Here is a 27,918-nt window from a genome sequence, read left to right as displayed (position 1 = left end):
GGAGACGCTCGCATTGTTAGTATTCACTGTCACTTCTCGAGCTGTGGCCATCGGGCGAGCAGAAGAAAAGAGTGCTAGAAACAGTGCTGTGCAGGTGGTGATTCACACCTTAACCCGTGATGCCATGTTCAGTCGTCTCCCTCTCCTGTTTCCTGTCTGCTGTGTTTAATTCCAAGACTCTGTATCATATCAGGCTGGAAACAGCTAGCTTTCTGCGCTTAATGTGTGACCGCTGAACTGTGCTGGGGGTATGGGTTTATTTTTAGTGTTGGTGCCCGTGTGTGTTGGTCTGAACACACCTCCTTAGGCTAGGCTAAATAAAGAATGGCCTATCAGTGAGGGGAAATGACTGTTTGGCACTAAACTGGCAGTGTGTCTTTCATCAGGTCACACATTGGTCTCCTCACACCTGCGGCTCAGGACAGGAGGGTGAAAGGCTGTTGGCAGGTGTTAATTGCTAAAAAAGACAGCAGAGAAGCGGGCATGATGCTGTATATAGTTTTACCCTGTCTTTATGGTCTCTGCAGAGCTGATATTTCACACTGCTGAGAATAATTTCAGCACATTTTTATTTCTGCATCCAAACCTAAATGGGAGGAAAAAGTAATGCACAAACTGATTGTTCTGCTCTTTGTCTGCTTTGAATGTGATTTTTTTTTTCCCTTTGCTCACAAACTTCAATAACATACACAAATGAATGTGTTTTTTTTTCTTTTAAATTCCTTTTTTCAGTGACTCAGAGCTTTCCGACCCCTGAGAAGAGTTTCATTCTTTTCTCTATCATGTCCAGCTTTTCATTTAAGCATGGGGGCTTTAGACTTTTTCATTTACTTGCACATTGCTTGAAGGAAAAACAGTTTACTGGAACATCTCTGTCACACCTGAATAAGAATGCGTCAAGAAATGGCAGTATTGAATTGTTTTTTCCCTGAAAAGATATTCTTGGTTTATACGAAAACGGTTTTATTTTACCGTTGTTTGGAGCTGTCCGTGATAGTTTCTGCTGTGTTTGCCTTCCCTGCCTCAGGAGTTCCACCGTGAATCTATTGGCTCCATATTAACTTCCCCAGGCTGTCTCCAATGGATTTGACATGGATAACGCGGTTGTGTTTGTAACGAAAGGGGGGGAGGGGACTTAATAAAAGCAGGAGACCCCCAACTGAAAAAAAGAGGGAGGAAGAGTGAAATGAAGGAGCGGGGAACTTAAATGAAGAGGGCTCAACTTGGCAAAAGCCATGGGTTGTCAGGGGCAACTGAAATGACTCTGTGTAACCTGCCTCCGTCTCTCCCTCCCCTCAGGAACGCTCAGATGCAGGCACATAGTAGGACTGAATACGAGCCTGACATTGAAAGGATGAAACAAAATACACACATTGGATGTGTGCCTTATAAATGATGTATAATTGAGTTTTCCCGGGCTCTGCTTGGAGTGTAGATGAAGGAGCGCTTTAATGAGCTGCATAGTTTCATGTTATTCTATGCTTTAATTGTGATACTGAGGACGCCATTCATTTGTTTAATTTACTAGACTGGGAGCTGATGGCTGGGCTGGCATGGTAGGGGGGGAGTTTAATAGCGATCCTCTGGAAAGGATAAGGCTTATTAGGTCTGATGGCGCCCTGTCTCATATAACCTAATGTAGCCATGATAGACAGAGGATTCCAGGGTTTGGATACATTGGAACTATAAATCGGAGCATATTTCCCCGGCGCTGGACATGATAATAGCCCATTAAGGACCATGTTTGTAGATGGAGGGGCCAGATGTGCCTCATGTGGCTGAGGTTCCAACGTGGGCTTTGAGGCAGCGCGCAGTTAAAGCGAGGAGGAGCATAGGCAGGACATCGCCACTCATTAAAGTGACCTGCTCTCTGCAAGCAGACCCATAAAAAACATCCCTTTAATGTTCTTACCAGAGAAGCTCCACAATTTGCCCACAATTCCACAGCCGTAAAAAGCGGGAATTGAATTCCATATGAATTCTCTGCTGTCGTAGCTCACGGCACCAGCTGTCCGTCCGTGTTAAAATCTAACCCTTGGGCGCCGCTCCCTCGCAGTTCGGTGTGTTCCATATGTTACGTTGATCTTAAAAAGCTCGGCTCCCACCGGTCTACTTGAGCAGAAGATCTTAGCGTGATTGAGTGGGACACATGCAAGGACAACATCAAACATTTCAGTATTTTGGTAAGATCACATGACCTTGGTGATGTTATCCTGATTGATTTATGATGCAAATGGGGTGTCTCGTGTTACCCCTCACCTCATTTCTCATCCTTACCCCCTCTTACTTAAAAGCCGTGTACTTTACTTTAAACTAATGTGTACTTGTGTCCATGAAACTTGCAGGCATGAAGTGGTAATTTAATTTACTCCAGGCTCACTTTCAGGACTAGCGTGTCAGTGTCTTACTGTACATGCATGGCAGCACCCATCCCCTCTCTGAGCATCCCAATCTCTTGTTTGTGTTTGGGCTGTAAACTCCCCTGCACAGCTGCCACCGGGTCATGTCTGGGGGTTTCAGTAATGCCGATGACCTCCTAATGTGGATTCCAGTGAGGCAGAAAGGCAAATGTTTGTGCTTCCAGGTCCTCCTGGTATCCCGGGTCGCTACAGCTGTCATGTTATCCCCCTTCCTGCTCCAGCCTCCCAGCTCAGAATGCAACACAATATCTGCCAGCATCCCAGCTGCAGACGCTTAAAGATATCTGCTGTTATTTTGACAGAAGCCTGCATACTTAATCATTAGGGCTTCCGGCACAATAGCCCTCTTTGAGGCTCAACCGGAAAACAACAACTGTAGTTTTCAAGGCAGGAATCAGATTTAATGCCCTCGTAAAACCATACTCTCCTCCTGCACTTTACATGAACCACGCTTTCTTTTAAAGCGAATGTACACTTTAAATGTTGTTGAGGGTAAAAGGCAGTAAACTCCCTGCTTAGCTACGCTTGGTTAGTGTGCAGAAATCCTCCCTCCCATTGTGTCTTTAATTTCATTGTTTTGTTGTGTGGAATGTTACGGCCTTGTTTGTATGCTTCACGTAATGAGTGCCAATGGAAATCTTATTTACACTAGCTGGGTTTAGGAGTGTTGGCCGGCACAGTGGAAAGTGTCCCCTCTTTGCCAGTCTGCGGGGACTACACAGAGCTCTGTTTCTGACGGATGGGTCTTTTAATGTGACAACTGAAAAAAGCCCCATAGTTTCTTCCGTGGACCAGGATACAATAAAACAGCCACTAGTAGAGCTCTGCATCCACCCCCTCCTCCTCCTCTTTGTTTCACATGTTTTTGTTTTTTTTTCAGCCTAATTCTGTTTCTTCCTCCTCTCTTTTTCACAGCTCTGGTTTCTCCCAGTTGAAAATTGATATGCAGACCGCTTCAGGTTACAGTGCAGGCAGGAAGATTCTTTTCAAACGATCAACTCCATGAATACGGGGATGTGGTAGAGGTATGGGGATGGAGGAACGCAGCACCTAGGGAGGAGCCGCTCTCCCCTTTTGCCGCTAGGCTAAAAGCATTCAGCTCCTGCCCATTGTGAGCCTCGCTCAAAGGGATTTGTGATGGGGATGATCTTTGACCCCTCTACGCCCACATTATGTAAATGAGTGTACAAAAGAGGGGGATGAGACAATTATTTTCCTACACACTCTGAATGTATTTCGAGTATGTTGATTTTTGTGAGTGTGCAGAGGTCTGAACGTAGACATCGTGTCTTTGTGATGATGCAAAATTTTAGCTGTCTCGACTGTTTCGCCGCAGCAACGCTCTGCTTCTCTCCCCCGTGTGTGTTTGTTTACTGCTTAACAATCAGTGTCCCGAGGCATCTAAAACAGCAGAGAGAGAAATATAGGAAGATGGACCTGTTGTCATGTAACTGAGCTTCCTCCATATGTTGTTATGGCAGTGGTTGGGAAGGTAACAAGATCCCCCCCCCCCCCCCCCTGTCAGCCCTGCAGCCCCCCTCCCTCTCCCAAATGCTGTTATTGTCCCTGTGCACAAAGGATGGGGGGATGTGTAACTCTAGATGGAGCAACATGCTGAGGTTCATGGACAACGCCCTTTCCCAGACTGTATCTGAGTGTATCAACTGACCAATTTCTGGTCATCCAAGTTTTACATTTCACCCCAAAGAAACCGGAAAAACACTGTTTGTAATCAGTGTGAACGGGTTCAACAGTTTTTCTCTCTACCTTGTGTGTACTCTGGATGCTTTGGTGTGAATGTGGTGAACACTGGCTACTGCAACCCTTGTGTTTCAACACGCTACTATAACAAGCCTCTAGTTACTATGACTGTATTGCAGTTTATAGTGCTGACAACTTCCATTCATGTCAGCCAGAGAAGCAAGTAATCTAAGTAACAACTGTGTGTTTACAAACCTCCACTAATATAACTGACCTGGACGTTTGATAGCCTTTATAGCACGGGAGGTTAGAGCTCATGCAGTTCTACTTCTGTAATACAGCATGACGTGTTATGGATTAGATGTGTGGATTCTTGTTTTGACAAACGGTCAACTCATTCATTTTTAACCCTCCTCCAGGAAACATAAGTAAACATTTGCTGTGCTTTGTGTGTTTGCTTTAACCAGACTAAAAACCAGTCCTCCCTGCCCGTGTGTGGAGGTTAATGAATAAAACAGCACCCTGTTTGACACTTCAGTAATGGAAGTTGCACAGCTGGACTAAATGGCTTTCAGTATCCAGTCTCTTCTGTTTTAACACCTCATCTCTGCTGTTATGTTGATTTTGCTTACTATAGTGGTGCAGAACAGAAAAATGTGTTAAAGGAAAGACTGGCCTTCAAACGCCATTAAATAAACAAGCGGTAAAGTTTACGTATGTGTGATTGGGAGCTGTTGGTAAATGCGTGTTAATGTGCAGGGGAAGGTGGGGAGTTTGGCTGTGGAAGCTTTAATTTCACTTTGATTTCTTGAATATTTCCCACCTCCACGGTATTTTTAGAGCTGAGAAAATGTCCCGAGACACTTAAGCACCATATTAGAGTGTTGATTGCTTGATTTTAAATGCACAAGACCTTTCAGTCACTGTGAACCTCGCTAACAAACGCTGCTTAGATTCTAATTTAAATCAGGATCACTCTGAAACAGTGAGCCAAGTGTTTTTTTTCTCGCCTGGGGAATTATGTGGCCGCATAAGTACAGTGTCAGCATTTCTGTACATCATGATGCATTTTATGACGTGTTTGTTCGTGTTTTAAACGAGTCCAGCGTTTGCGAATACATGGACCCTTCGCTTGTTTTTAAAACTCAGTGTGACTCTGATGTTCTGGATTGAAACCATATGTTGAAACGGGCTTGAAAGGGTTCCACAGCATCAACAGACACAGCTGGTCGCCAGTCTGTGATCTCATTGCATGCCATGTTTGCCATATTTTGCTGTACTCCCCCGGCCTTGCCAAAACCCTACCTCCTCGAACTAATTATTTTCCCTCAGCTGCCAAATCGCGTCCTGATGAATAACCTTCAAAAGTGGTCACTGTCATGCTAACCTCAGAAAACAATCGAGTGTGATTAGTAAGACAAAGTGGTGAGTTTTTGGGGAATTCAAGTTCAGCACTGACGTCACAGAGCTGGTAAGCTTGTTAAAACGTCAAAGGGATGTTATTCATGGGTGCTGTGGAGGGACATTTTTCAGTGTTCCTGTAAAATGTTAGCATGAGAGTAACAGGCTTCTAGACGGTGGGGCGGCTGCAGACAGTGAGTTACAGCCTCACTGCCCTCAGAGCTGATCATTAACAGTTCTAACACACTGGGATATTAAAGTTTGTTTTACTGCTCCCATCAACAAGCATGCAGGGCTACAGACATGTGTTATTGAATTCATATAATGTAAGTTATTAGGCCGTACATCTTGGGTGTCCATGTATATTGCCGGATCTGTCCGGTGCGGTCCTAGAGGAAATGGAGTAGCAGAGGAGATCATATTGGTTAATAAGCAGCGGTGCCACAGCTGACCACCGAAGATCTGCACAAAAAATAAAAGGTTATTATAATTATCATCACCCCAGGGCTGCTTTTCCCCCGCATTCATCTGAGCATGCTCACACCTGGTGCATACAGACTTTGTTCAAAACAATAAATAATAAGCTCACTTTTAGCGCAGGGTTTTATCAACCAATGAAAATAATGAGATTAGGCTCGTAAAAAAAACCCCATAATTCCTGTGCCCACTCCAGTGAATCAGAGGAATGTGGATAAGTGGGGAGAGCAGCCTTAGATGAGAAGCTGCGTAAGTAATAAAACCAGCAGCCACCTAGTGTTGCAGCCCCCATTATTCCCGTTGGTCTGTTCATGCGCTTGAAAAAATAGGATCAATTCCAGTGTCGGGAATTGCTGTTCTTGTACCTGCAGGCCTAACAGAGGAGTTTTAAAGAAAATAGGACTCCACCTGGAACAATTGAATCATCCAGCTTCTCTAACAAAGAAGCGGTGCTCCATGCTGCCTGTGTCATGTGCCCGCTCGCCAGTTGTTGCCAACTTTCGACTTTCTTAACCCGTGAAATACCAGAATTACATTTCATCATGAAGTGAGATTTAGCTTCTCTTGTTCGAAGAAAACTAACAAAGGAATGTTATCTCAGCTGTCCTACAAAGTCTTACCGGCACTTTTTAAACACAACATCTCATTGAGGGATTATCTCTGAATACTGTTAGGAATCAGCTCGTCTATACTTTGTGTATATGTGAAGGAAGAAAGCAAGACAAACAGGGAGGCACATCAGGAACTGGGTGGCGGATTAGGGTGCAACAGCGTGGTTTGATGTTTAATCACTCCTTGTGCGTAAGCTCTTCTAAGGGGGATAGAAAGGCTTTCCAGTAAGCTCTAATGGTAGTGGGATGTCTTTCTGGTGAATCTTGCCTCTGTGGGCATAACACGCTGTGAACCTGCATTTTTTTGTTTGCTTGAGAGGTTCCACTGAAGCAGAATGATGGGACTGCTCAGACCAAACATAGCACTACTCTTCTCTCCCTCTCGTCTCTCTCTCCACTCGCTCTCTTTCCCTCTCTGGGTCGGTTAGGGTGACTCAGGTTGAGGCACTATGATCATGATCACTTGCTTTTTTTCACTTTAAAAGCCCGCTCCACAACTGTGCAGATGCACCGTAAGGCCCGTCCTGAAAGCTTTGCATAATTAGACCACAATAAATTGCTTAATGGCAGTTTAGGCTGTTTTTGTGCTGGGAAACAGCGCATGCCATTCACAGTAAAACTAAGAGTCCCAATAAAAAACACTCCTGCAGGTTTCCCTGAGACCGCACAATAGCACCAGAAGCTGTCTGCAGTGATTCACATGGTTGTGCCACCTGCTTGCTCGTGCCACTGCTGTCGATGTTAGTGTGACCCTGACGAACATCGCTATCACTACGAGGAGACAGAGTACTCCCGTGGGTCCTCGCGTTAGGGCGCAGGCGGGCTTTCCGAGCGGAGACAGATTTGTACATGGCCATGCTTGTGGTTTGGTGTTATAGCTGCAGACAAACTGAGGACAGATGTGTTTGGAGTCATTTTCGCCCCCCCCTCCCCTCCCTCCCCCCTGCGTGATCCTCTATTCGCTCCCTCCTTCCAGTTCCCCTAATCTGGGACTCATTGTGTCTGTAATAAAGCACAGCTGCACAGATCCTTCCTCTGAACCCACTCGGTTCAGCTGATTACATGGGAGTAAGAGGGCTCTCCTCTCGCAGAGTCCAGTCACACAGCCGTGCTTCCCACATGGTAATGCTCCACTGTTCCACAGATAATACATGCGAGAGGAGACACTTCCATGTGCTGGACGGACACCAAGGCTAATTGTTCACACCCGATGTTGAATTCGCTCTGGGCAACTGTTACAGATCAGCTAGACTGTTAGACATTACAAGTAGATATAACATAGATTTGCTTACTAAAGGAAAACAATGCTCAGTCTTTATCTACACGAAATATCGAAATCTGTATTTGAGCTCTGCCCATCGCCGATGCTGATACATATTTTTCATTCTGCAGGCATTTTTTGCTGGACTATTTCCATTGGACCAAAAGTTTGTGAGGTTTCAATGCTGCTCACATGCTTTAGGTGAAGGCGCGACTCCAATGCAGTATGTCAATTTGTTGGCTGCGATTGTGTTAAATTGCTTCTGCCCAGAAATAAAAAAAAAAAAAGAAGCCATGCATATGAAAGTGAGCAGCCGTAATAGAAAGATGTGTCTCTCTTACAAATTGATGCCGCATTGAGCGTCGGGTGCTGAACTTCTGCATTAAAGACGGAAAAAAAAAAACGTAACGGGAATCAATATTGGCTCTGAATTGTGCAGGAGATGTCTGTTTCACACTGCATTTCAACTTTCAATCCAAATCAGATGAAGAACTCGAGCACTGAAAGTCTTCAAACCGGCCACGATCGAGAAAAGCTTTTGCATTGATTTCTTTGTCTTCGGGAAGTATACACGTTTGTGCTATCAATTTGAAAACATTCATTCAGCCTCGAGGTATAGACATTAATTCCTCTCCACAGGGTTTGTTACACTACCATCCATATGGAAAAACGTGCCTCCTCCCCTTTGATCTCTTTTGAGCACACGTTACGAGTGGGGGAGGGTCATGCAGGTCAAATATGTTTAGTTGCGAGCAGCGTTCGGCATCTCAGCCGAAGCTTGATCTCTCCAGGAACCAGCGCAGTACAAAGGGATAAGCTGGTTGACACATTAAGACAGCGTTTGTAAATTCATACAAATGCATGCTTTCCTCTGTGTTTGCTTTTCTCCGACTGGAGCCGCACATAACAAGCTGTCATGCGTCTCAAAAGCTGTGTATGTGTTGAATGCGAAAGCTTTTGAGAGGGAACATTGGGCTTGTCTTTAATCTTCCCTCTGTGTATTTTTCGTCTTTTTCTTTAAGCACGGGCTAATTGTGTTTCAAGCAGAATTTGACACGTATTGATTCAAACGTGCAATGGCAAATGCTCACTCCCCGTGTATTGGCAGCTGCCCTAATCCCTCTCTTTGAAGAAGCTTCTTTTTCCTTGCTGTCATTGTTTTGAGCATGGATTTTTTTCCCTTCCCTCCTCCCCAACCTTTCAGAGACGGCAGGATTTTTAACCCAGTGACTCCGCAGCCTTGGGTTTTTTCCATATGTTAGTTTGTTTTGCTCTTAAGAAGCGGTGTAAGGAGAAAAAATGCCTTGTGTCTCATAATGTGTGGCATAGGGCGAGTGAGTAAAATGAGGATAATGTTTGGTAGCAGCAACTGGAATGGTCTGCCCACTATGATGACTCATTTCCTTTGTTTAGCTCCAAAAAGAAGAATTTCAGTGTCCTCATGGCCTCTTGAGCAAGAGCTTTTTTCTTCTTCTCCTCCTTTTGTCTTTAATGATTTTGTATTAAAATTGGAAATAAGTTTTATTTTCCATCCCTTAAGGATGGTTTAACCCACTACCACATGTGCATGTGTGCAATACACAAAGGTTTGTGTAATCAGTAAGGCAGGATGTACTGTATATTTCTGTGTGAATCGTTTGTCCGTACTTGGAGAGAGACGCGGAAGCAGCCTGTATCTCACAGTATAACATTCTTCTCCAGAGGCTGTCAGCCTCATCTTCCTTTGTCTGCCGCTTTGTTTCTCAGCCAAAGAGGATTCACATGCCTTCTCCTTGTTCCTCCCCGTGCCCCGACTTCTCCAAAGGAAAAAAAAAAGAGAAGCAGGAATTCCATTAGCTTTGTTCTCAAAAACTCAGCGTGAACTTGTGACTGTGCTACACATGACATAATGGCCCCAGAACCGGTTCCATGCATTTCATTTTACATCGCACACTGTAGGTGGGTGCGTCTCATCCCTCCGTGTCTTTTCTTGTTATAGACACTCTGTGTTGTGTAAAATCCCTCACTTTTAAAATCTGGCTCAAATTGCTGGGCTGTTCTGTTTTGAGCACACCGAAGGATAAAAGAAAATTGAAGGTGTGTGCGTGTGTGCGCACGCACGCACATGTGCATGTTAAAAAGAGCGGGGGAGAAAGTGAGCAGAAACGGCATGTTTGTGTGTGTGGTTAGGTTTGTAATTGGATGCAGTGGACCGCATCAGTCTTTACCTGAGCTAGTCATTTGCATGGGTTTGATTGACAACAGGGCTATGCAAAGCGGGCATAGTATTATTCCCTATGAAGGCAGAGAGGATGCAAAGACCATGCCTTTTTCATTAGCTATCACTTTCTTGTTAATTAGTATTGAGTCATTATTGCTAAGAAACAGACTGAAATTGCGTCTGCATAACGGCATATCAACTCGACCCCGCCATGGGCCATCTACTGTAGCGTCTGAGTTTATTTTTGCAGATTAGATCTCACCTCGGGTTAAACATAGAGGGAGGTTTCCATAAATGTGCTGAAGTCATCAAACTTAATGGACTCAGAAGAATCATAAATGTGCGAGTCCATCTTAAGATGTGCAGCAGAGCTAAAAAGAAAAGAACAGCAGGGAGGTATCAATCAAGAACCGAGTGAGGAGATTCAGACAAAACATAAAAGAAGTGAAAACTCATTAAGTGCGAGGTGTAATAATAAAGCAATAAAAGGAAATAAAATTGGCTGCTTATTTTAGTCTTGTTCTTTTTCTACATTTGTTTTTAATGTACAGAATGCTTGTTTTTACTCACACACATCGGCTTCTAGCCGCTTATGGATGTGTGAATATGACTCTGTAGACAGAAAGTGGGAAGTAATGCATTTTAATTGGAATATTATTCATACTGTTCGGTTACATTCCCTTGTTTAACATGTGGTATCCTTGCTGTAGTGTTTTTTCTGGCTGGTCATGTGGCCTTTTCAGCACCCATAATGAAACCACTTATACATAGATTAAGATGGTTGCATTTACTACTAGACAGACAGCACTTCAAGGCTTTAGGATTAGTATTAACCATGTGCTGCTGTATAGCTATGCGTGGGGCGTGTCACATATGAAAAGCGGGCGCCTAGCCCTGTCACGCATGGGGGTTATTATTTACGGTGGCTTGATCCGCCTCCATTCAGCGTTAAATGAACCCCGTGTCAAGCAATGACACACGAGGTTAGACAATTTGTCAGAATTTAATCACTTCCTAATGTACGACTGTGTTCATCTTATCAAATTTGATAACATACAAATAGCTTCCTCGGTGGTCAATCTCGGAGGCTTTGTCTTCTTGAAAATGAATTTGCACAACCTTTGTCCTGCAAAAACCCAAGTTTTAAGGAAGTGTTTGGCTCATCCTGTCCGTCTTTCAAGCGTCTACTAACATATGTGCATAAATACATGTGTTTGAGTGTATTTAAGATCAAATTTGTATTTCTTTATTCCATTTGTATTACCATTATCTATCATAAAACACACATCAGGCAAGAACTCTTCTGATCGCATTGAAAAACTAGTTTAAACCTCTCAAACAACCTCTCAAGAATGACATCAAAATGTGTGTAAATACACAGCTTCCGCTTGCCAATCGTTCCCTGCAAGAATGCACAATTACTGTATGTAAGTGGTCAGGATTTGATGGATTCAGCTAGTTTCCTGCCTTCACTATAACATGCAATGTTTTGCACACAAGCTGGTACTTTTCTGTCTGGCACCAGTTGTTTCCAACCACAGAGGCACCAATAGTATGTTTCCTGCAATGATAACAGCTCTACTCTCTTTCTCAAATAAATGAGTATCTTCTCGCAGACACTCTAAGTGATTGTTGATATAATTTCCATAAACATGCACTCCTGACTCAGTTTAGATAAGGGAGCCACTGTGCCAGTGCTGAGCCATAGTGTTGGGCAGCCGGACACAGTGGAGTCTGCGCCTGTAGCCGTACATTTAACACATTAGTTTTCCACTTGGTGAAAGCAGAACTAGACATTGACATCATTGCATAAGTCACCTATTCTGCTTTTTCCCACCAAAAAGCTGGATAATGACTGTCCCCGCAGACCCATGATTGTTACAGTTCAGTGCAGAGAGAAATATATATTTCTGTTTCTTCTCTCAGCAACAAATCGCAGACAGGACCCGCTCTGCTGCCGTGATTAAAAAGTCTTACAAGAGCCAGCGAACATGCCAGCAGAGGTTACCTCATCCCTGGTCACTGCCTTCTTCTTTGTCTCTTTGATTTTTATGATGGGATTTTGACAGGAATGATCAAGGGGGAGAACTAAATAGCTTCGAGTCTGTGCTTTTGAGATCAAAGGAACCTAATAATGTCACATTACAGGTTGCTCCGAGGCAGTTTTAGTGCCCGGCCCTCGTGATCAGCCTCTTCAGAAAATAGTAGTCAGGTGACGTAGGCATTGGCTGCTCTACTTTAATACACAGCTGTCTTTTCTGTTTTCTCTTTATGACTTCCTGTATGACATTAACCTCCAATTATATTTACGAAAAAAGATTGTTTGAAGCAATTGAAATAATACATCATATAAACCACGACTTTTAGAATGAATCTAGATTTGTGAGTGAATCTGATGCTCTGTGACTTTGTTTTCAACACATCGGATGTATAAAAGATGAATGAGATCAATATCCGATGTTTAATATTCATGGTTATTCTCACCCTCAGCGATGAGTCAACTCTCTGTCCAGCTGAAAATGCCTGAGACGCAGTAGCAGCACCAGGACACAGCTGTGATGGATGTGCGGTGCAGCCGAGCATCCCCTAAATTGTGTATTACTGCTCTGTACGGGCACCGGAGAATGACCTGTGTAATACAGAAACAATAAAAAGTGATGCATGTGGACACCTTAAATGGATTATTATTCACAGGCTGATTTCTGAAAAGACGTGTCAGTGTCCCGACCTGCATCTAGCCTCCAACCTCACACAGATTGCTTTATTTTAACCCTATCTGCTTTACTTCTCTCGTCTCTTTCTCCTCCCCTCCGTTCATCATTAAAGCCTTTTGTAGGCTGAACAAGGTGACCAACGCCAGCAGCTATGAGTTGAATTAAGGTATGGAGAGTAATTAAAAACCAGTGACCTTACATGAGAAGGAGGTCAGAGATTCGCTGTTACGGTCGTTAAGTTCAACACCTCATTTCATTGAACTCTGGTTTACTCTGGTTCAAACAACTGGGTGTGTAGGCTTTGAGAGTTAGAGACAGGGACTACATTGTTATTATAAGATCACATAGCACCGTCATAGTCTGCAGTAATTATAAGGTGCATTCTTCAAGAAGTATCAACTATTGTCCTTTGAACTTGAAGGAGAAAACATCTCCTGGCAGCCCATGAGCCATCCGTTTTGTAAACTATTCCTTTGATTTGTTTACCAGCTTTTAATGTGATGCTTTCCATAATGAGCTTCACCTTTAAGCATTGGCAGGGGTCGCAGAGCTCTTCTAAAAGACGCCATAAAGCATTACAGTTTGACATCCCGGTAATGTGGTCGCCCCACTAAAGCCTCTGTATCAAGCCTCTCGTCTCTATAACTCACAGAGCAAAATCCCAGTAGCTATGCGCTGATAACTGCAGAAGGATGTAGCTTAGCCTTATCAGCTCTTGGCTCCAGTGACACAGTAATCCACACAATGCGCGGCTGTCATTGTACTGGAAAACACACAATCATTTCATTTACCCAACAAAGGCCTGAGAATAATTGTGATGTCCCTCCTGCGCTTTCCCTTCACTACTAACCAATTGAGATTTCTAATTTTCAAAGGCCAAATATTACTCATTCAAAAGAGCCCGAATGTCATCATGCATTTTTTCTCTTTGCACTGAAACGTGTTATGCCACTAGAATAATGTCAGTTTAGGAAGATCAAAGGAGCCGGGTCCTTTTGGTTGTAGCTTTTCTCTCAGTCAGAACACAGCAGGTATCTATTGAGCATGTAGCTGATGTGTAGGCACGGGACAGCCGGTGGAGAGGGCGATAGAAGTTCCTTTTAGGGGGGATCACAGCTGGGACACAACAGAGGAAATTTGTACTCAACAAGAACAAGGAGAAGCTTTTGGCCCTCTGAAGAGAATGGAGGTGACTCTTGGCCTGGTGGGGGGTCTGCTTACCTTGTAATTGTCCTTTTTTTTGAACACAATGGTTGTCAAACTTGGTTGCTGTACCCTGGGAGAACCAACGGCTATGTGCAAATGTGATGTAAATGCAAGTGTAAAAAGAAAAGAGAGAACACGTCAAAACGAATAAAAATAGTTTCCCTCTCCTCAGGGCCGGTTTGCTAGATCAAGGGAGCTTAAAAAAACCCATGTGTTTTGAGATTGAGCAAGCTCATATCGCTGGAGCCGCTCACACGTCCATGCTACTTAAATTTCTCAGTGTGTATACCAATGTGGGCGCGCGTGATAACGGAAGGTAGTATCAATACGTTTGTCGAGGGCCTCTTCATAATTCTCTAATCGAGGTCCGCAGTTTTAGGAAGGAAAAATAGCTCCTACAATACGCATAAACCACACACAATATGTTGGGAATGGTCACTGCAATCAAGCTTAGAAAAAGAGCCAGCTGCTTGTTCAATGTGTCCACGCTCTGATGCAATTCCTCTTTAGTTTTCTTAATTGCTCTAGACACTGAACAGAGTACAAACATTGCTTGGTTTTTGTTTCTTCTTCATGCAAATCCCTTACATATTTTAGGCCCAGCTATAAATGCATGGAATGCTTTGCGCGTTAGAAGTGCGGTGCATTAGTACAACGCCTTCAAGGGCTTAGTCTGGCAAAAGGCAGTATCATCATTCCCAGATCCAAGCTTCAGCTACAAACAGTTTACTTTCTCTGAAGAATACCCAGTTGTCTGGAAACAGAAATAAGCCTTTGTCTCTTCTCTGTATTCTCAGCTTCTTTAAATAAATAGATATTGAGAATGTCTTGATTAGCTGGGCAACATAGCATCACCTCTAGCACCATGGCTGCCCCTCTACCAGTGCTTGTTATTGTACTGAAACATGATTGGTTATTCTGTCACAAATCCATATTTATGACTTCATTCTAGACACAAGTGAGTGTACTTTTGATACGATCCATTTAAATGCGACTTCATTGATTGCATCAGACCAGAGAGCAACTAACAATCATTTTCAAATGGAAGAAAAAGTATTCTGACATTTAAAGCATCTCCATTAAAACTAAGTCATAATAGTGAAGAATAGGATGTTATAAATGGCACAATGGGGGTTTGTTTGCCTGCCAGCCTTGGAGCTGTACAATCTGAATTGATAATAATAGCATTAAAAAAAGAGTCCGCTCAGAGAGACCAAAAACATGCATGCACAATTACGCATAGCAAGCAGCCATCTTAGTTTAAAAAACATTAGCGTATTCTGCTTTTAGCACTTTGTGCAATAATTGGGCAATTACGGAATACGCTGTGAAGGATATTTTTGTGGTCGGGCACAAAGTCTGCACGCTGTTAGAGAACGTTGACCTTAATTTGGCATGTTCTCCCCAATGTTTTGGACTGGATTAGAATTTCATATCACAGCAGTTTGAATTGAGGTACCCGAGTGCGAGCTCCACTGGGGCTTAACAGGATCTTATAAACAGTGGTGCTGGCATGGATGTCTCACACAGCACATTCAGCTGGAGCCTCTGCTTCATATTGCATTGTCTCATCGCCAGTGCAGGCCACTCTACTAAACCTGCTCACATTCATTTGTGAATAATGCATTTTGTCAGGGGTGTCGTACCATTTGCCCGGCCTGTGTGTGTGCGTGCGTGTGTGTGGAGGGTTTGCCACTGGGGTATTTGCCTGGGTCTGCATTTATCCACGGCTACTGATGAAACACCTATGCTGAGTATTTCTCAACTGCCAGTGACCTCACTTCCCAGAAATGAGTGATGGTATATTGGGATGATCTCACATGAGAGGTTTCAGACTTGTCACATTTACAGCACATTAGAGGGACACTCAGCCTGCTCACTTGCAGCCAGAGATTTTGGCAGGCAGGCGTAAAAAAGCTGAGATTGTGGAACATTTTCTTTTGCCTCCGTGCAGTCACACAGTCCACATTCCCTGTTCCAAATTAAATGTATCTCTCTCTCTGCCTCTCTCTGTCTCTCTCTAACTATTTGTGTCTGTCTGAGTTAGAGTTATCACGTGATGGAGCGGACAATAGAGAGGCACTCTGGCACTACGATGAGGTTAGCCGGGTTTTTTGTGTTGCCTGTCAGTAAGGGGGGGCATCTGAGCCGTGAATAGGATCATTGAGTCGGAGGTAATTTTGGGCCCCGGTGCAGGGCATTAGTTGGACAGGCCTTTCTGCTGACAGGCCTGTTTCTACCACCCCTCCCTCCCTCTCCCCCTCCTTTTTTTAACCCCCAACCCCCAGTCCCCCTCTGCTGCATCGGCATTTCTATCCAAACCATAGGCCTTTATCGCTGTGGCCATGACGACATGTCTGATAGGGTGGGGCAGCCAAGACCTCTCTTAGCTGTGTACCTTGGGGAGCCAATACATCTAGATAAAGATAAGTTGCAGAAGCCAGGGTTTAAGCGGCGTCGCACTGCATGTTTCTATGGGTTTCTAAGCCACCAGAGTGTTTCTGATAAATGAAGAGACACATGCCGGACACTCTCATTCATTATCATTGGAAATGGTCGTGCCTGCTGGGAGTTTGTGCAGTGATTGCCGTGGGGGCTGACTGTTGAAGGGCCTCTCAGAGGTGTCCTGATGGCCAAATTTCAGACGAAGTTAAAGAGCTGGAGCACAGCTCGACAAGAGGATTGGGCTAAAATAACTGGCAGGGGAACGCTGCTGTCAAGTGCACTGCTACTCACTATCATGGAAATGTATAGCCAAAAGTGCCTGAAGGAGTGAAAATGGAAACACATGGACAGCAGCCTGAATGTATTTAGTGGTGATTTAAAGTAGGGATGAGTAGTGAGTTAAAAGCCTCAAATTGTACTTATTTGGATTCAGTACGCCGAGTCAGATTGACATCTAACATCTATAAATTACTTTTTAAGGTCAGACAAGTCTGTGTTACTTTACGGGTTTGCTTTTACTGTTTATTGATCAAATGCTGACTGAAAGTCCTTAAATACACTTATGGGGAGACAAGTCGCCAAAAAGGAGCTGCTGGAAGAAAGCACAGGAAGAGTCTAACAATGGACAGTTCCTTTTAATCATTAACAAGACCAACAAAAACGGGTGTTTTCACACATCATTTCTTACTTGTTCATATAATCCCAAGTCATTGTTTTCGTTTCCAATTAATTAGCCTGTTATTTTCTCAAATCATCTAAAACGTGGTCTGTAAAACAACAGGCCGTCACATTTTTGTTTACTCCAACAGTCAAAAGCTCCCAACGTCTTTAATTTAAAAAACGAATAAGCTATTCTTAATATTTGAGAAACTGGAGCAATCTAACGCTTGACATTTGTTTTATAAAGTGCGTAAATGATTGATGTTATTCAATCATCATTAGTTCATTAATTTCAGCATAGTGTTTGCACCTCAGACAGAAAAGCATGAGTGAGACCTCACCTCCCTCTATGTGATGTCTTAAGTCTGCAAACTGTCTTCTGCTACATTGTGAGGGTTTTTTTTTTTTTTGACAGACCCTTACTCTGTATTCTCCCTCTGTCTGACTATGTGCTGACTTGGGCTGTGCTGGTGATTGCCTGAAGGCTTTGAGTTTACAGGCGGCTGGCTTTAAGGCAAAACCTTCACAGGGAGAAGGTCATCTATCTGATGTCAGCTTTGCCAGGTTCAAAGAGAGAAAAAACTAATTGGTCAAGGGTAATTTAACAAAAGCAGCCAGCAAGGAGATGGTCAATATCAAGTGCATTCCTGTACAGAGGAAAGATCTTGTCATCTTCTATCTTCATTATTGGAACTGCTTTGCTCTCCTCTAATGCTGTTTCACCTTGAGAGCTGTTAAACAACATTTAGATGAATTGCGGTTCTTCAGGTAAAGAAGAAGCCGCTTCCGTGTTTTGTCGCTGTTTAAATCTTTTAGCAGTAGCTGTAATAAAATGCAGCGTGCAGAAGATTTGCTCTCCTTGTTTGGGGTTTGATAAAGGAGAGCAAGATTGCGCTTTCATTTATCACCATGCATACAGTGTGATTACGCTGCATGTTTGCAAACCTTCCATCGGTGCCCCAACATGCTAGTTTGTAAAGGACATTATCACTCGTATTTCTCCACTCTTTTTTAGCCGCATTCACTTTTGAAGAATAGTCTTTACTAGAAGAGTTCCTTTTCCATTTCCTGCTGCTGTGTTGCTTCCAGCATTCTGCCTGTAGTTGCTCACCAGGAAAACACGTACGTCTTTGTCAGCGCTGGGACCAAGGGCATCTACCTGAAAACATCTGCTGTTACAAGCAACAAGAAAAGTGTTAAATTCACTCCTGTCACCACTGCCAGATTTATTGGTAGTAGGGTGTGGTGCACTCTAGGACAATTGATTGCATGTGTTTGGGTGATACTATTAAATTAAGCCTGGTGGTTAAAGTTATGACTTCCTTTGGACCCTGAATGCATCCACTGCATCCTCTCCCTGAGCCCAGAGGAACTCAGTGTGCTCAGATGGTACTCTGAAGACATCATTTGGTCCCCAAGGTGGCAGCACAAAGGAAGATTAGGCACCCCCCTTCAAGGCTTTTGTTAAGTAATTCCACATCTCCTTTAATAATTCAGGGCAGCACCAGCAGAGCATCCACACAAACGATAGACGGGAACGTTGTGATCTATTGGCCGGGAGGAATTTTTTATCTTTCCCTTTATGCCGTTTTGTGTGCTCTAAACACGAGGGGGGGGGGGGGGGAGCCTGCCAGGAAAACATATCCACACAAAAGAATCACACAGTGAAGCTCAAGGTGTTGAGGTGTGTGTGTGTGTGTACATGTTGAAGCAACATAGGCTCTGCTATGCTGTCACTCACTTGTAACATGAACTGGTGTTGTACCACTGCCACCGAGGCACCCGTGGGACTCGAGCCCCCATGAGCCACCTGTCTGCAGCGTCCGTATGCGTGCATGAGTTCCAGTGTCTTTTCTGTGTGAGCATGCTGATGAAATAAACATCACACGCCCTTACTTCTGTCTCTTGAGGAGCTGAGGATCGGTAGTCATCCGAGGAAGGCATCCCTGTATGTCATGGAGGACAAAGCTAGCATGCGATGGCCTGAGCTGGAAGTAAAATAAGACTTCTCTCGCAGAATTAAACCCGTTTTACCCAGACTGTTTCTATCCTCTCACACAGCGGGGCGTTTAGACAGTGTAATTTACACATCTGGTTTTAAGGTAATGCTTTAGGTTTTTGGGTTCATCTTTAATAGCCCTTAAGGGCCACACTTCTCTTTTTTCTTTAGTTTTTCTCCCCCTCTAACTCTCTCCTCCACTGCACCTGTTTTGAGCAATACCTTTGGGGCACAGCTTGAAGTGAATAATGTATGAGCGCGAAGGAGAATCAGAAAACCTTTGTGGACCTTCTGTCTGTCTGCGTGTCTGTCTGTCTTCCACTTCCATTGTCTAACTCTTGGTTATTTTCTTGTTTTTTTCTCTCTCATTGTTGGGCTATTTTTTTAACCTAAATCTCTCTCCGTCTCTTGCAGTGAGGTTCGTCGACTGTGGCAGAGGCGGTCTGGTGCGGTTTGAATGCAGTAACCCATCTGACTTCCGGATAGAGACCGACGGAGTTGTTTACGCTGCCAGGAGTATTCAGCACTCTACGCTCCCTGCAACAACGTTGTTGATCAAGGCCAGCGACAGCAACACTCAGCAGCAATGGGTGACTCAAGTCAGGCTGACGCCCTCCACGCTCTCCAGCCAGCAGGTGAACAAACCTTAACTGCCTCCGTAACATTTCTGGCTTGTTTGCTGATTGTCTGACTGATGTTACCGCCATAGAAAGGTGGAGCGATCAATTCTCCCCTCGCCTCAAATAACTTACGCTTATTAGGCAAACTGCACATTCACAGATGACTAGTTCCCTAAATTGTAGCAGGTGTTCCGAGAGACTGGATGGATGCTTGCTAATTAAAACTTAATGTGTCAATTTACTAGCAGCACAAACATATACTCAACACGGTCAGTGGGTAGCAAGAGCAGATGCAAAATAGCTCCTCATAAAGTTGATGTCAGTGAGCATGCCTTGTCATTGTGAGGTTATTGCCTTATCATCCAAAAGGGGACGCACCTCTTTCAGTGCTTTGGAAGACAGGAAGCATCTGTCTGAGCCGTGGAGTGCTGCTCTAACCGTTCCACTGGACGTGTTGTGCAGTCATCTGCAATTAGTTAGAATGACCGTGTGCTCATATGTCAACATTGTGCTTGGCTGGGGATCAGAGGAATTGCACAAAATAGCCCCGCACATGTCCCATCCGTCTCCCTCGTAACCAGGAAATGAAAAGAAGCTCTAAAGGCGGTGTTATTGTAGAGGTTTTAACTCCAGCGCCAGTGGATTATGTGATTCTGCTCAATTAGATCATATCTGCTGCTTTAATCTTACAGGACCGAGTGACGCTGCACACACATGCTGCTCCAAACTCTGTGCTGCTATCTATCCTGACCCATTCTGTAGGGTTACAAGGGAGCAGTTATGTGCATTTGTTAATAATCATTACTGTAAGACCTTAGATCATTAACCTTGTGGCGTCTTAATGAACACCCAGAAATGCAACAATCATGTTTGCTCTACAAAGACCAATGCACGCCTCGTTGTTATCTCTGCAATACACTTAAGCAAACGTTCACAAGTGGCCTTTTCTAAATGTGCGGCACAGAAGATCATCTCAGGAAAGGCGGACATTGTTTTTATGTGCGTGCAGATTAAAAGTTTACACTGACAGTTATGTGTAGTTACTGTCGGTGCTGCGGGCTCAGTGGTCTGCTGGGCCGAAATTAAACGTGTAGCCGGTAATGATTTCACGGCTTTTGAAAACACCATCGTTAGCCACTGACACTCATTAACTACGGGGACTGCTGCAGGTATGTGATTTTAATGATACCATCAGTCACTGTTGTCGGTTGGTCACAGGCAAATGCATAGTTTTCCCGTGCAGGTAAACAAGTCACAGGAGGTCTTTTAAAGTTTTTAAGTAAAAGTCAGAACACTGCATTAGCGAGACGTGCCTTTACAAATTATCAGCTGCATCATCAGCCGCCGTACTCCGATCTGTATCTGCAGAGAGCTCGTGGGTTCGCCCTGATTCGTCTGTAATGAAATCAGGGATTGACTTTCCCGTATCTCGCACGTTTAGGAGGTCATGAGCGGTTGTCTTCCCCACAGCATAATTATTGTCATGAATCATCACGCATCTCTTAATCACATCAGCGATTACATTTTTTATTAGTCCATGAATGCGGCAGCCTTGGGGAAACATTTTAATCAATGACAACCAAACAATATCCTCATTAACATGAGAGTGTCCTCGCTCGCTATCTCCACCTCTATTAGAACCTCAGCCCGACCGCAGTCCGTGAGGAGAAAACATTTAAGCAATGTTTTTCTAAAGGAATACACACATGCTTAATTCTTGCCGCACATTCGCAAACACGCAGGCCATCACTCAGCCAAGCATTCCTCCAGACTCTGAAGTCGACTCCCAGTCAGAAGATGGAGGGGGGGTTCAGGGAGTGTGTATAGGTGCAGACCCCCAGTGCACCGGAGATAGATGCGTGTTGGGCTGAACAAACCCGCCGTGCCATTCATCATTCCAGACACAAGTTGCAAATAATTACCGCTCGCACTCGGACCCATTTTAATAGGGTAATAGATATTTCTGAAGCATGCTCCTTTACTATCTGTCCGCTTGCCTCTCTGAATTTCCAATGTGTGAAAGCAGAATAATCGGATTTCAAACATGATTAGTGAAAGCTCTCCGACAGCTCCCCAGATGTAAGGGGAGGGGGAGTGTAGGATGTGGGTCACGTTTTTAGGTGGTAAAGTGGTAATTAATTTCTATTTGCATAAGACATTCTGTAGTAGTTTGTAGTATTCGACTACCTCAACAAATCCACATTCAAATGATTCCAACAACAGTAGGAGAAGATGCTTCAAGGGACGTGACGGCGCCGCAGAAATCCCAGCTATCACTCATTGACATTGACAGATTTTACATATTGTTTTTCTGTTTTCCTTCCCGCCTTGTTTTGTTCAAGGTTATTTTAACTTTCTCTGGCACTACTTCAGTCTCCTCAGTCTCTGGAGCAGCAGAGGCAATTTGAGCCATCTGTGTGTTTAGTGTCTGGCTTGCAGGTACCATCCTCCTTTGTTTCAAATCTCATTCATTACAGCAGAGGGAGGATGGCAGATCCATTATGGGAGCTGGTCTGTCTGTGTGGGTGCATTTTATCAGGACATGAGAGGAGGCCTGCCATTTAAAGCAAAGCAGCGCTGGTGTTGTGAGGCTGCTGCAGTAGCCACACCAAAGCGTTTTCAAGCATATCATCACATGCTGTACTGTAGATATTTTAAGCTACAAAGGAAGTCATAAAAGAATGGATGGGTTGATTGAACACATATTTAGAATGGGTATTAAATGACATTTGGAAGAGCTTATTAGGTTCTGGAGAAAAATGGCAGCAGTTCCCTTTTATCCCCACTTCAATTTCCTTCTGTAAAACCCAAAGTGAAGGGTTATTGGTCAGCCTGAACACCGGTCTATGCAGTAAGGTGTCGCTTCAGTACATTGGTTGGCATGAGCTGCTGTTTAAAGGCTACACAATCGGGATTAAGCCTTTTTATTTTTACAGTGTGAAATAATAGCAAGACAAAGAGTCACCAGCCGTGCTGCCAGTTATGTAAGGGTGTACTGAGGCACAGTGGAGCTTTGAACAAAATGCTAATTTAAGCATCCTAACATCATATTGATAGTGCTTAAGTGCTAATGCTGAGCAGGTATCAGGTTATCAATGTCCAGCCTCCTAGTTCAGCATGTTTGCTTACAATGAATTTAGCACTAAACAAAAACTACCTTTTTACCCAAATTTAAATTGTGACTTGATTCTGAGTCCGAACGATCTGCTGACTGTGGCTGCACGATGAATCGAATTTTGATCGCGATCACGATTTTTGCTTCGCACAATTTAATAATTAATTGACGGCGATATTGATGTTAAAAATGCATCCTCTGCCTGCTGCATGTCAAATCAAGCGCTTCCTAACGAACAGCCCCTCCCCCAGGGGGCGGTTGAGAGGTTTTGGTCGCACTTTTGGGGGAGCTGGCATGTCATGAGCGCCTACCTTGCAGCGGCAGTTTAGAGTGGAAGAGTAAACAACAGAGAACAGTGTTACGGTTTTAATGAGTGACCATGCTAACTGTGACTTTCAGCCAAATGTGTGGTTGTCGTAGATAGCAGCTGATGAAAACAGGAAGAGATTACGTAGCTGTCCTTTGAACGCATCTTTTTGTTTGTCATTACAATCTTAAAATCTCTGTTACGTCTTTGATTGCGTCATGTGGACTACTAACGCCTGTTTGCGCCTCAAAGCAACACAACTTACTTGCTCAACCAGCTGAAAAACAACGTGCAGTATGAAGCGTGTATGGAGGCCAAGAGGAGTAACGTCGCTACTCCCCGTCCTTGTCCAACGTGAAGTCAGACATAACAGCGACTCTGCTAGATAAAAGGCAAAGGGAGACACGACTGTGTGTACCTGATTTTATTCAGTTGTTATCATGACATTTAAATCAAAGCAACAAAGTCGAGCCTCATGATGGTGCTTAACGAAAATGTATGGGCCCACTGAAGTCATAATATTCATCCAATGGGGTCCATGATTGACCGTACGGAATTTAATGGCAATCCATCACGGAGTTGTTGTGATATTCTTGACTGTGTGGTATAAACCAACAGATGAACATTTCCATCAATAGGGCAATGCTGCTAGCTGGAAATGTATGATCCCTTCACACAGTTGAACTAAATCATTTCCTTTCCACAGGTCCAGGAAGGTGCCGTCCCTCCAGTCATGTCCAAGGATTTGAAGGAAATAGCATTTCCATCACGAAACATGGACAGCCAACTCAAACGCATGAAGAGAGACTGGGTCATCCCCCCAATCAATGTCCCGGAGAACTCGCGAGGCCCGTTCCCACAAGAGCTTGTTCGGGTAACGTAGCTCGCCCAAGCACATGCATGCACAGAACACACACACAAACACACACACTACTCTCACAACTTCAGAGAAAATGCTTTTTTCCTCATATGACAACCTTATAGGTCCCTCTGCCCACTCAGGGGGTCACAGATATGAGACTAGGGCTTTCAACAAAATGCTTCATATTTACAGCACTTAGCTAAAGGTCAGAGCTCTTTTTCCGCTCTATTATTTATCTTTTGTTTCAGGGGGCAGTTGATATCAATGTAACCTGGTATTATTTAGAAGCAGAGAGAGATCTGAAGTGCTCACCGCCGCAAATGCTCCTCAGTCCACTGTCGAGATATTACACTCCTTTTATCTTGGCTCAAGGACGCACACGACTCGATTCATTTGCATCAATTCTGCGGTCAGGGCCGGGTGTGGGTGGCTGACAGAGGACAAGCAATACTGGGGACAGCTAAGAACTAGATCCTTTTCAGCATATTAAGCGGACTTCCTTACCGAGTGTTAAGTCCTGTACATGCTATTTGTATGTATTATATTTAATCCGGCCATATTAGGAGGGATGTTTCTGGGCTTTAGCGGATGATATCAGAATGAGGAAATGCTCTGTTTGCTCAGCATGGATTCAGGGTGAAGGCACAGAGGGTCTCAGCTTACATGGCAGGCAGAATAGACGGCCGAGCCAAGACAGGACTTCAATACAAATACAACACTTAGATTGATTTTGAAATAATGAGTAAAAAGTCCGTTGGTTTACAGGAAGTTTGATGAGAAATTAAAGCTCCTGTGATGAGTTTTTTGCAGGTTATGAAACAAACTGAAATTAATTCTGATGACTCTGTATGAGCTACAAAAGCAAACCAGACCATCAGCGACAAGATTGATTATTTCTATATAGTTACTTTTAATGCCTGAAACTGCTGGCGGGGGGTCGGTGTCAGACGAAGTGATTACATGAATGCTGCCTTTGAAACCGAAAGTTACTCACAGCAGCTTTAAACAGATAATTGAGAGAAAGATTTTCTGATTTGGCTTCTAAAATCTTTGATTTTTCTACTTCATATTATTAAAAATAGAAGACTTTTGGATTGAATGCGGCTGATATAAGTGAATTGCCGATGAATCAATAACTAACATGTCAGCTAATAAGTAGGGGTGGGAAACGCTGGGTAACTCACAATGCGATACACGATAGGTGGCCCACGATAACGATAATATTACGATACAGCGATTCTTTGATAACTGATATATTGCAAGACAATTATACAAAGACTGACTGTATACTTACTTATATACTTATATATATACACAACTTTGGATATGCAAGGAGTCATGAAGTAGTGACGCGGTCAGTGAAAATCGCAGGGAAATCTGTTTAGAGCGCCGTGTATTTATGTAAATTAAAATATCATCATTTAGCGCCAGCCTGGCGACAATTGTATCGCACAAATAAGGACGATGATATATTGCCAGATGGATATTTTGTCACACACCTTCCAATAAGTAAAAACCACTTTGCATGTAAACCTTCAGTATATTTCATGCCGGTATTTACTGTTCAGATATGATCTAAATGCGTCATTAATCAGGGTAACGTTGGCATTGTTTTAAAGGTTTTATTAACGAATATTTGCATCCACAGATCCGGTCGGACCACGACAAAAACCGGTCCCTCAGATACAGTGTGACAGGCCCAGGAGCTGACCAGCCTCCCACCGGCATCTTCATCATCGACCCCATCTCTGGAGAGCTTTCTGTCAACAAGCCCCTGGATCGAGAGCACATCCCCAACTTCCACGTAAGTCAGACATAATCGTTTAAACTAAAAAACTTTAATGATATCCTTACAACTTGTGATTCCATTCTGCTTCATCGAGAGGCGCGGGCTCTCAGTGGTGGTGCTGTCTGCTCCTGCCTGTCTGCATGTGCTAGAAAGTCATGTGGTGCCCACGCGGTCTCCTCAGACACAATGGGGTCTCCCTGGAAGTCTGACTGATCCGTCTGAGAATTTGAACGTGATGTTTTTGAGAGTGTGTTAGATGTATTACGATAACCTCCAGCTCCTTCACAGCCGCTTTGCTCATTAGTGTTTCTCCCATTACATAGCAATGGTCTTTAAATTATATAGCTTTCCTTTTAATGCTATAAATTTATGTGCTCTTGCGCTAAGTGGTAGACGTTAAGCAAAGATGTAGTTAAATCAAATTATAGACCTATTCATCGTCTGCTTATGTGATGTTAGATTAGCAAGAAAGACTTTCACGTTTGTCAGACACTGTAACATAAATTATGAATTACTTTATACTTGAATTAAACTGCAAGGTATTATATTCAAAAGCATGTCAAGACTGATGTAACATAGCTTGTTGATCACCCATACATACAACGTAACTAATTCCGGAGCATGACGGGGCGGTATTGAAATAAAGATGCATCAGTGAGGTGAAATCCTGTGTAAGGCACTACCTTGAAGTTGTTTTTCTGCTGGAAAGATGCACTTGAAGTACAAATAAATGCAGCAGATCAGTCTTGTTTTTGCAAAACAGAATTGAACCTTTGCTGACCCAGTGTAGGCATCAGTACTGAATATCTGTTTCGAAAGACGCCTATAAAAATGCAGCTAAAAGGCTCATGTTGTTGTCGAGTCTGGCAGGTATCTCACTAAATCCAGTCACTTGCTTCTCTTTTGGCTTTGCACATGATTGATTTTCGTCTTGGGAAAAACGTGTTCTTTATAGAAACCGAATTCTTCTCTTGGTCACAAGCTGGTCTGATAAAGAGGACTTTACTTAAGAAAGTTTGTGCTTTTCTGTAAACAGTAAAAGTTTTCTAGTGAGGGTTATTAGAGGTCAAGATTTACACTTAAATAAATTAACACTCCAATACTCTTAAATGCTAATTAAATTCTATTATTATTCGGAATAGGACATTGTTACACTTTTGGGTCAAATGTCTCAAGGACAGTGCATATTATACAATTACTTGAACATGCCAAAGTTTGTCAGAAGGCCAGTTTACATCTAAAGTATGCATACAGGTGGGCGGAGTCAATCTGTATCAAGAAAGACGTTTTAAAAGAATAACAGTGATGTGGTGCTCGTCAATTACAGTAAGCACAAAACAGACATGACAGCAATAAAGCAGATTATGTAAACAACAAATTGTTTTGGATATCCTGAATTAGGCCTTACAGAATAAAGCATTTCCTGTCTGCTAATCATTTGGTGCATGTCATTCCCCACTCTCTACTCCCCATATGTCCTGTCTCTCTTCAGCTGTCCTTTCAAATAAAGGCAAAAGCCAAAGAAATAACCTTTAATAAAAAAGGCATGTCGTTATATTTCAATGATGGAAAATAAATCCTTATTAAGATGCATTTTTGAAATAAGAATCGAGGTTGTGACACCCCAAGTGTTTAGTGGGGTTAATTAACACAGCTGTTCAATGGGTGACATTGAGTTGTACTTTGTCCTGATGTGTTGTTTGTTTACACAGCTGAGAATCACGTGTGTTCAAACAGTTCTACAGTCCAGATGTGTTTGTGTTCCCTGCAGCTGAGAGCTCACGCAGTGGACCTGAACGGAAACCAGGTAGAAAACCCTATTGACATTGTGATCAATGTGATCGACATGAACGACAACAGACCGGAGTTCACTCATCAGATCTGGAACGGCACCGTTCCAGAGGGTTCCAAGCCAGGTAATGTACCACATAGAGCCAACCTCAGCATCACACTGTATGAGCAGCCGATCGGCTGTAGTCTGAGCCGCCGGCTTCACGCGCTGCTGTAGTGTTAGCAGATCAAACAGGTGGCATTCCTGCGGTGCCCACTTTGTTAAGTTTGCTCCTGCTGTATCAAAGGGATCAGTAGCAACATATTGATAATGTTTTTGCATCTTGTCTTTCTATATTA

The 27,918-nt window shown here is 43.5% G+C and overlaps 1 protein-coding gene across 1 annotated transcript in view; it reads left to right on the top strand.

Moving 5' to 3' along the window:
• cdh2 (cadherin 2, type 1, N-cadherin (neuronal)) overlaps nucleotides 1–27,918 on the top strand; it is a 59,094-nt gene that overhangs the window by 15,279 nt on the left and 15,897 nt on the right. Inside the window, exons 3-6 of the mRNA XM_069684245.1 lie at nucleotides 19,510–19,730; nucleotides 23,844–24,011; nucleotides 25,648–25,803; nucleotides 27,560–27,704. Of these exons, the coding sequence (XP_069540346.1) occupies nucleotides 19,510–19,730; nucleotides 23,844–24,011; nucleotides 25,648–25,803; nucleotides 27,560–27,704 (690 nt within the window). The remainder of the gene's footprint in view (nucleotides 1–19,509; nucleotides 19,731–23,843; nucleotides 24,012–25,647; nucleotides 25,804–27,559; nucleotides 27,705–27,918) is intronic.

The sequence above is a fragment of the Semicossyphus pulcher genome, unplaced genomic scaffold, assembly GCF_022749685.1.
Source record: "Semicossyphus pulcher isolate SPU_LCO1_2020_fin unplaced genomic scaffold, fSemPul1.0.p SCAF_7, whole genome shotgun sequence".
NCBI lineage: Eukaryota > Metazoa > Chordata > Actinopteri > Labriformes > Labridae > Semicossyphus > Semicossyphus pulcher.
Note: the sequence above shows the minus strand (reverse complement) of the source record. Positions and strands in the feature narration are given on the sequence as shown.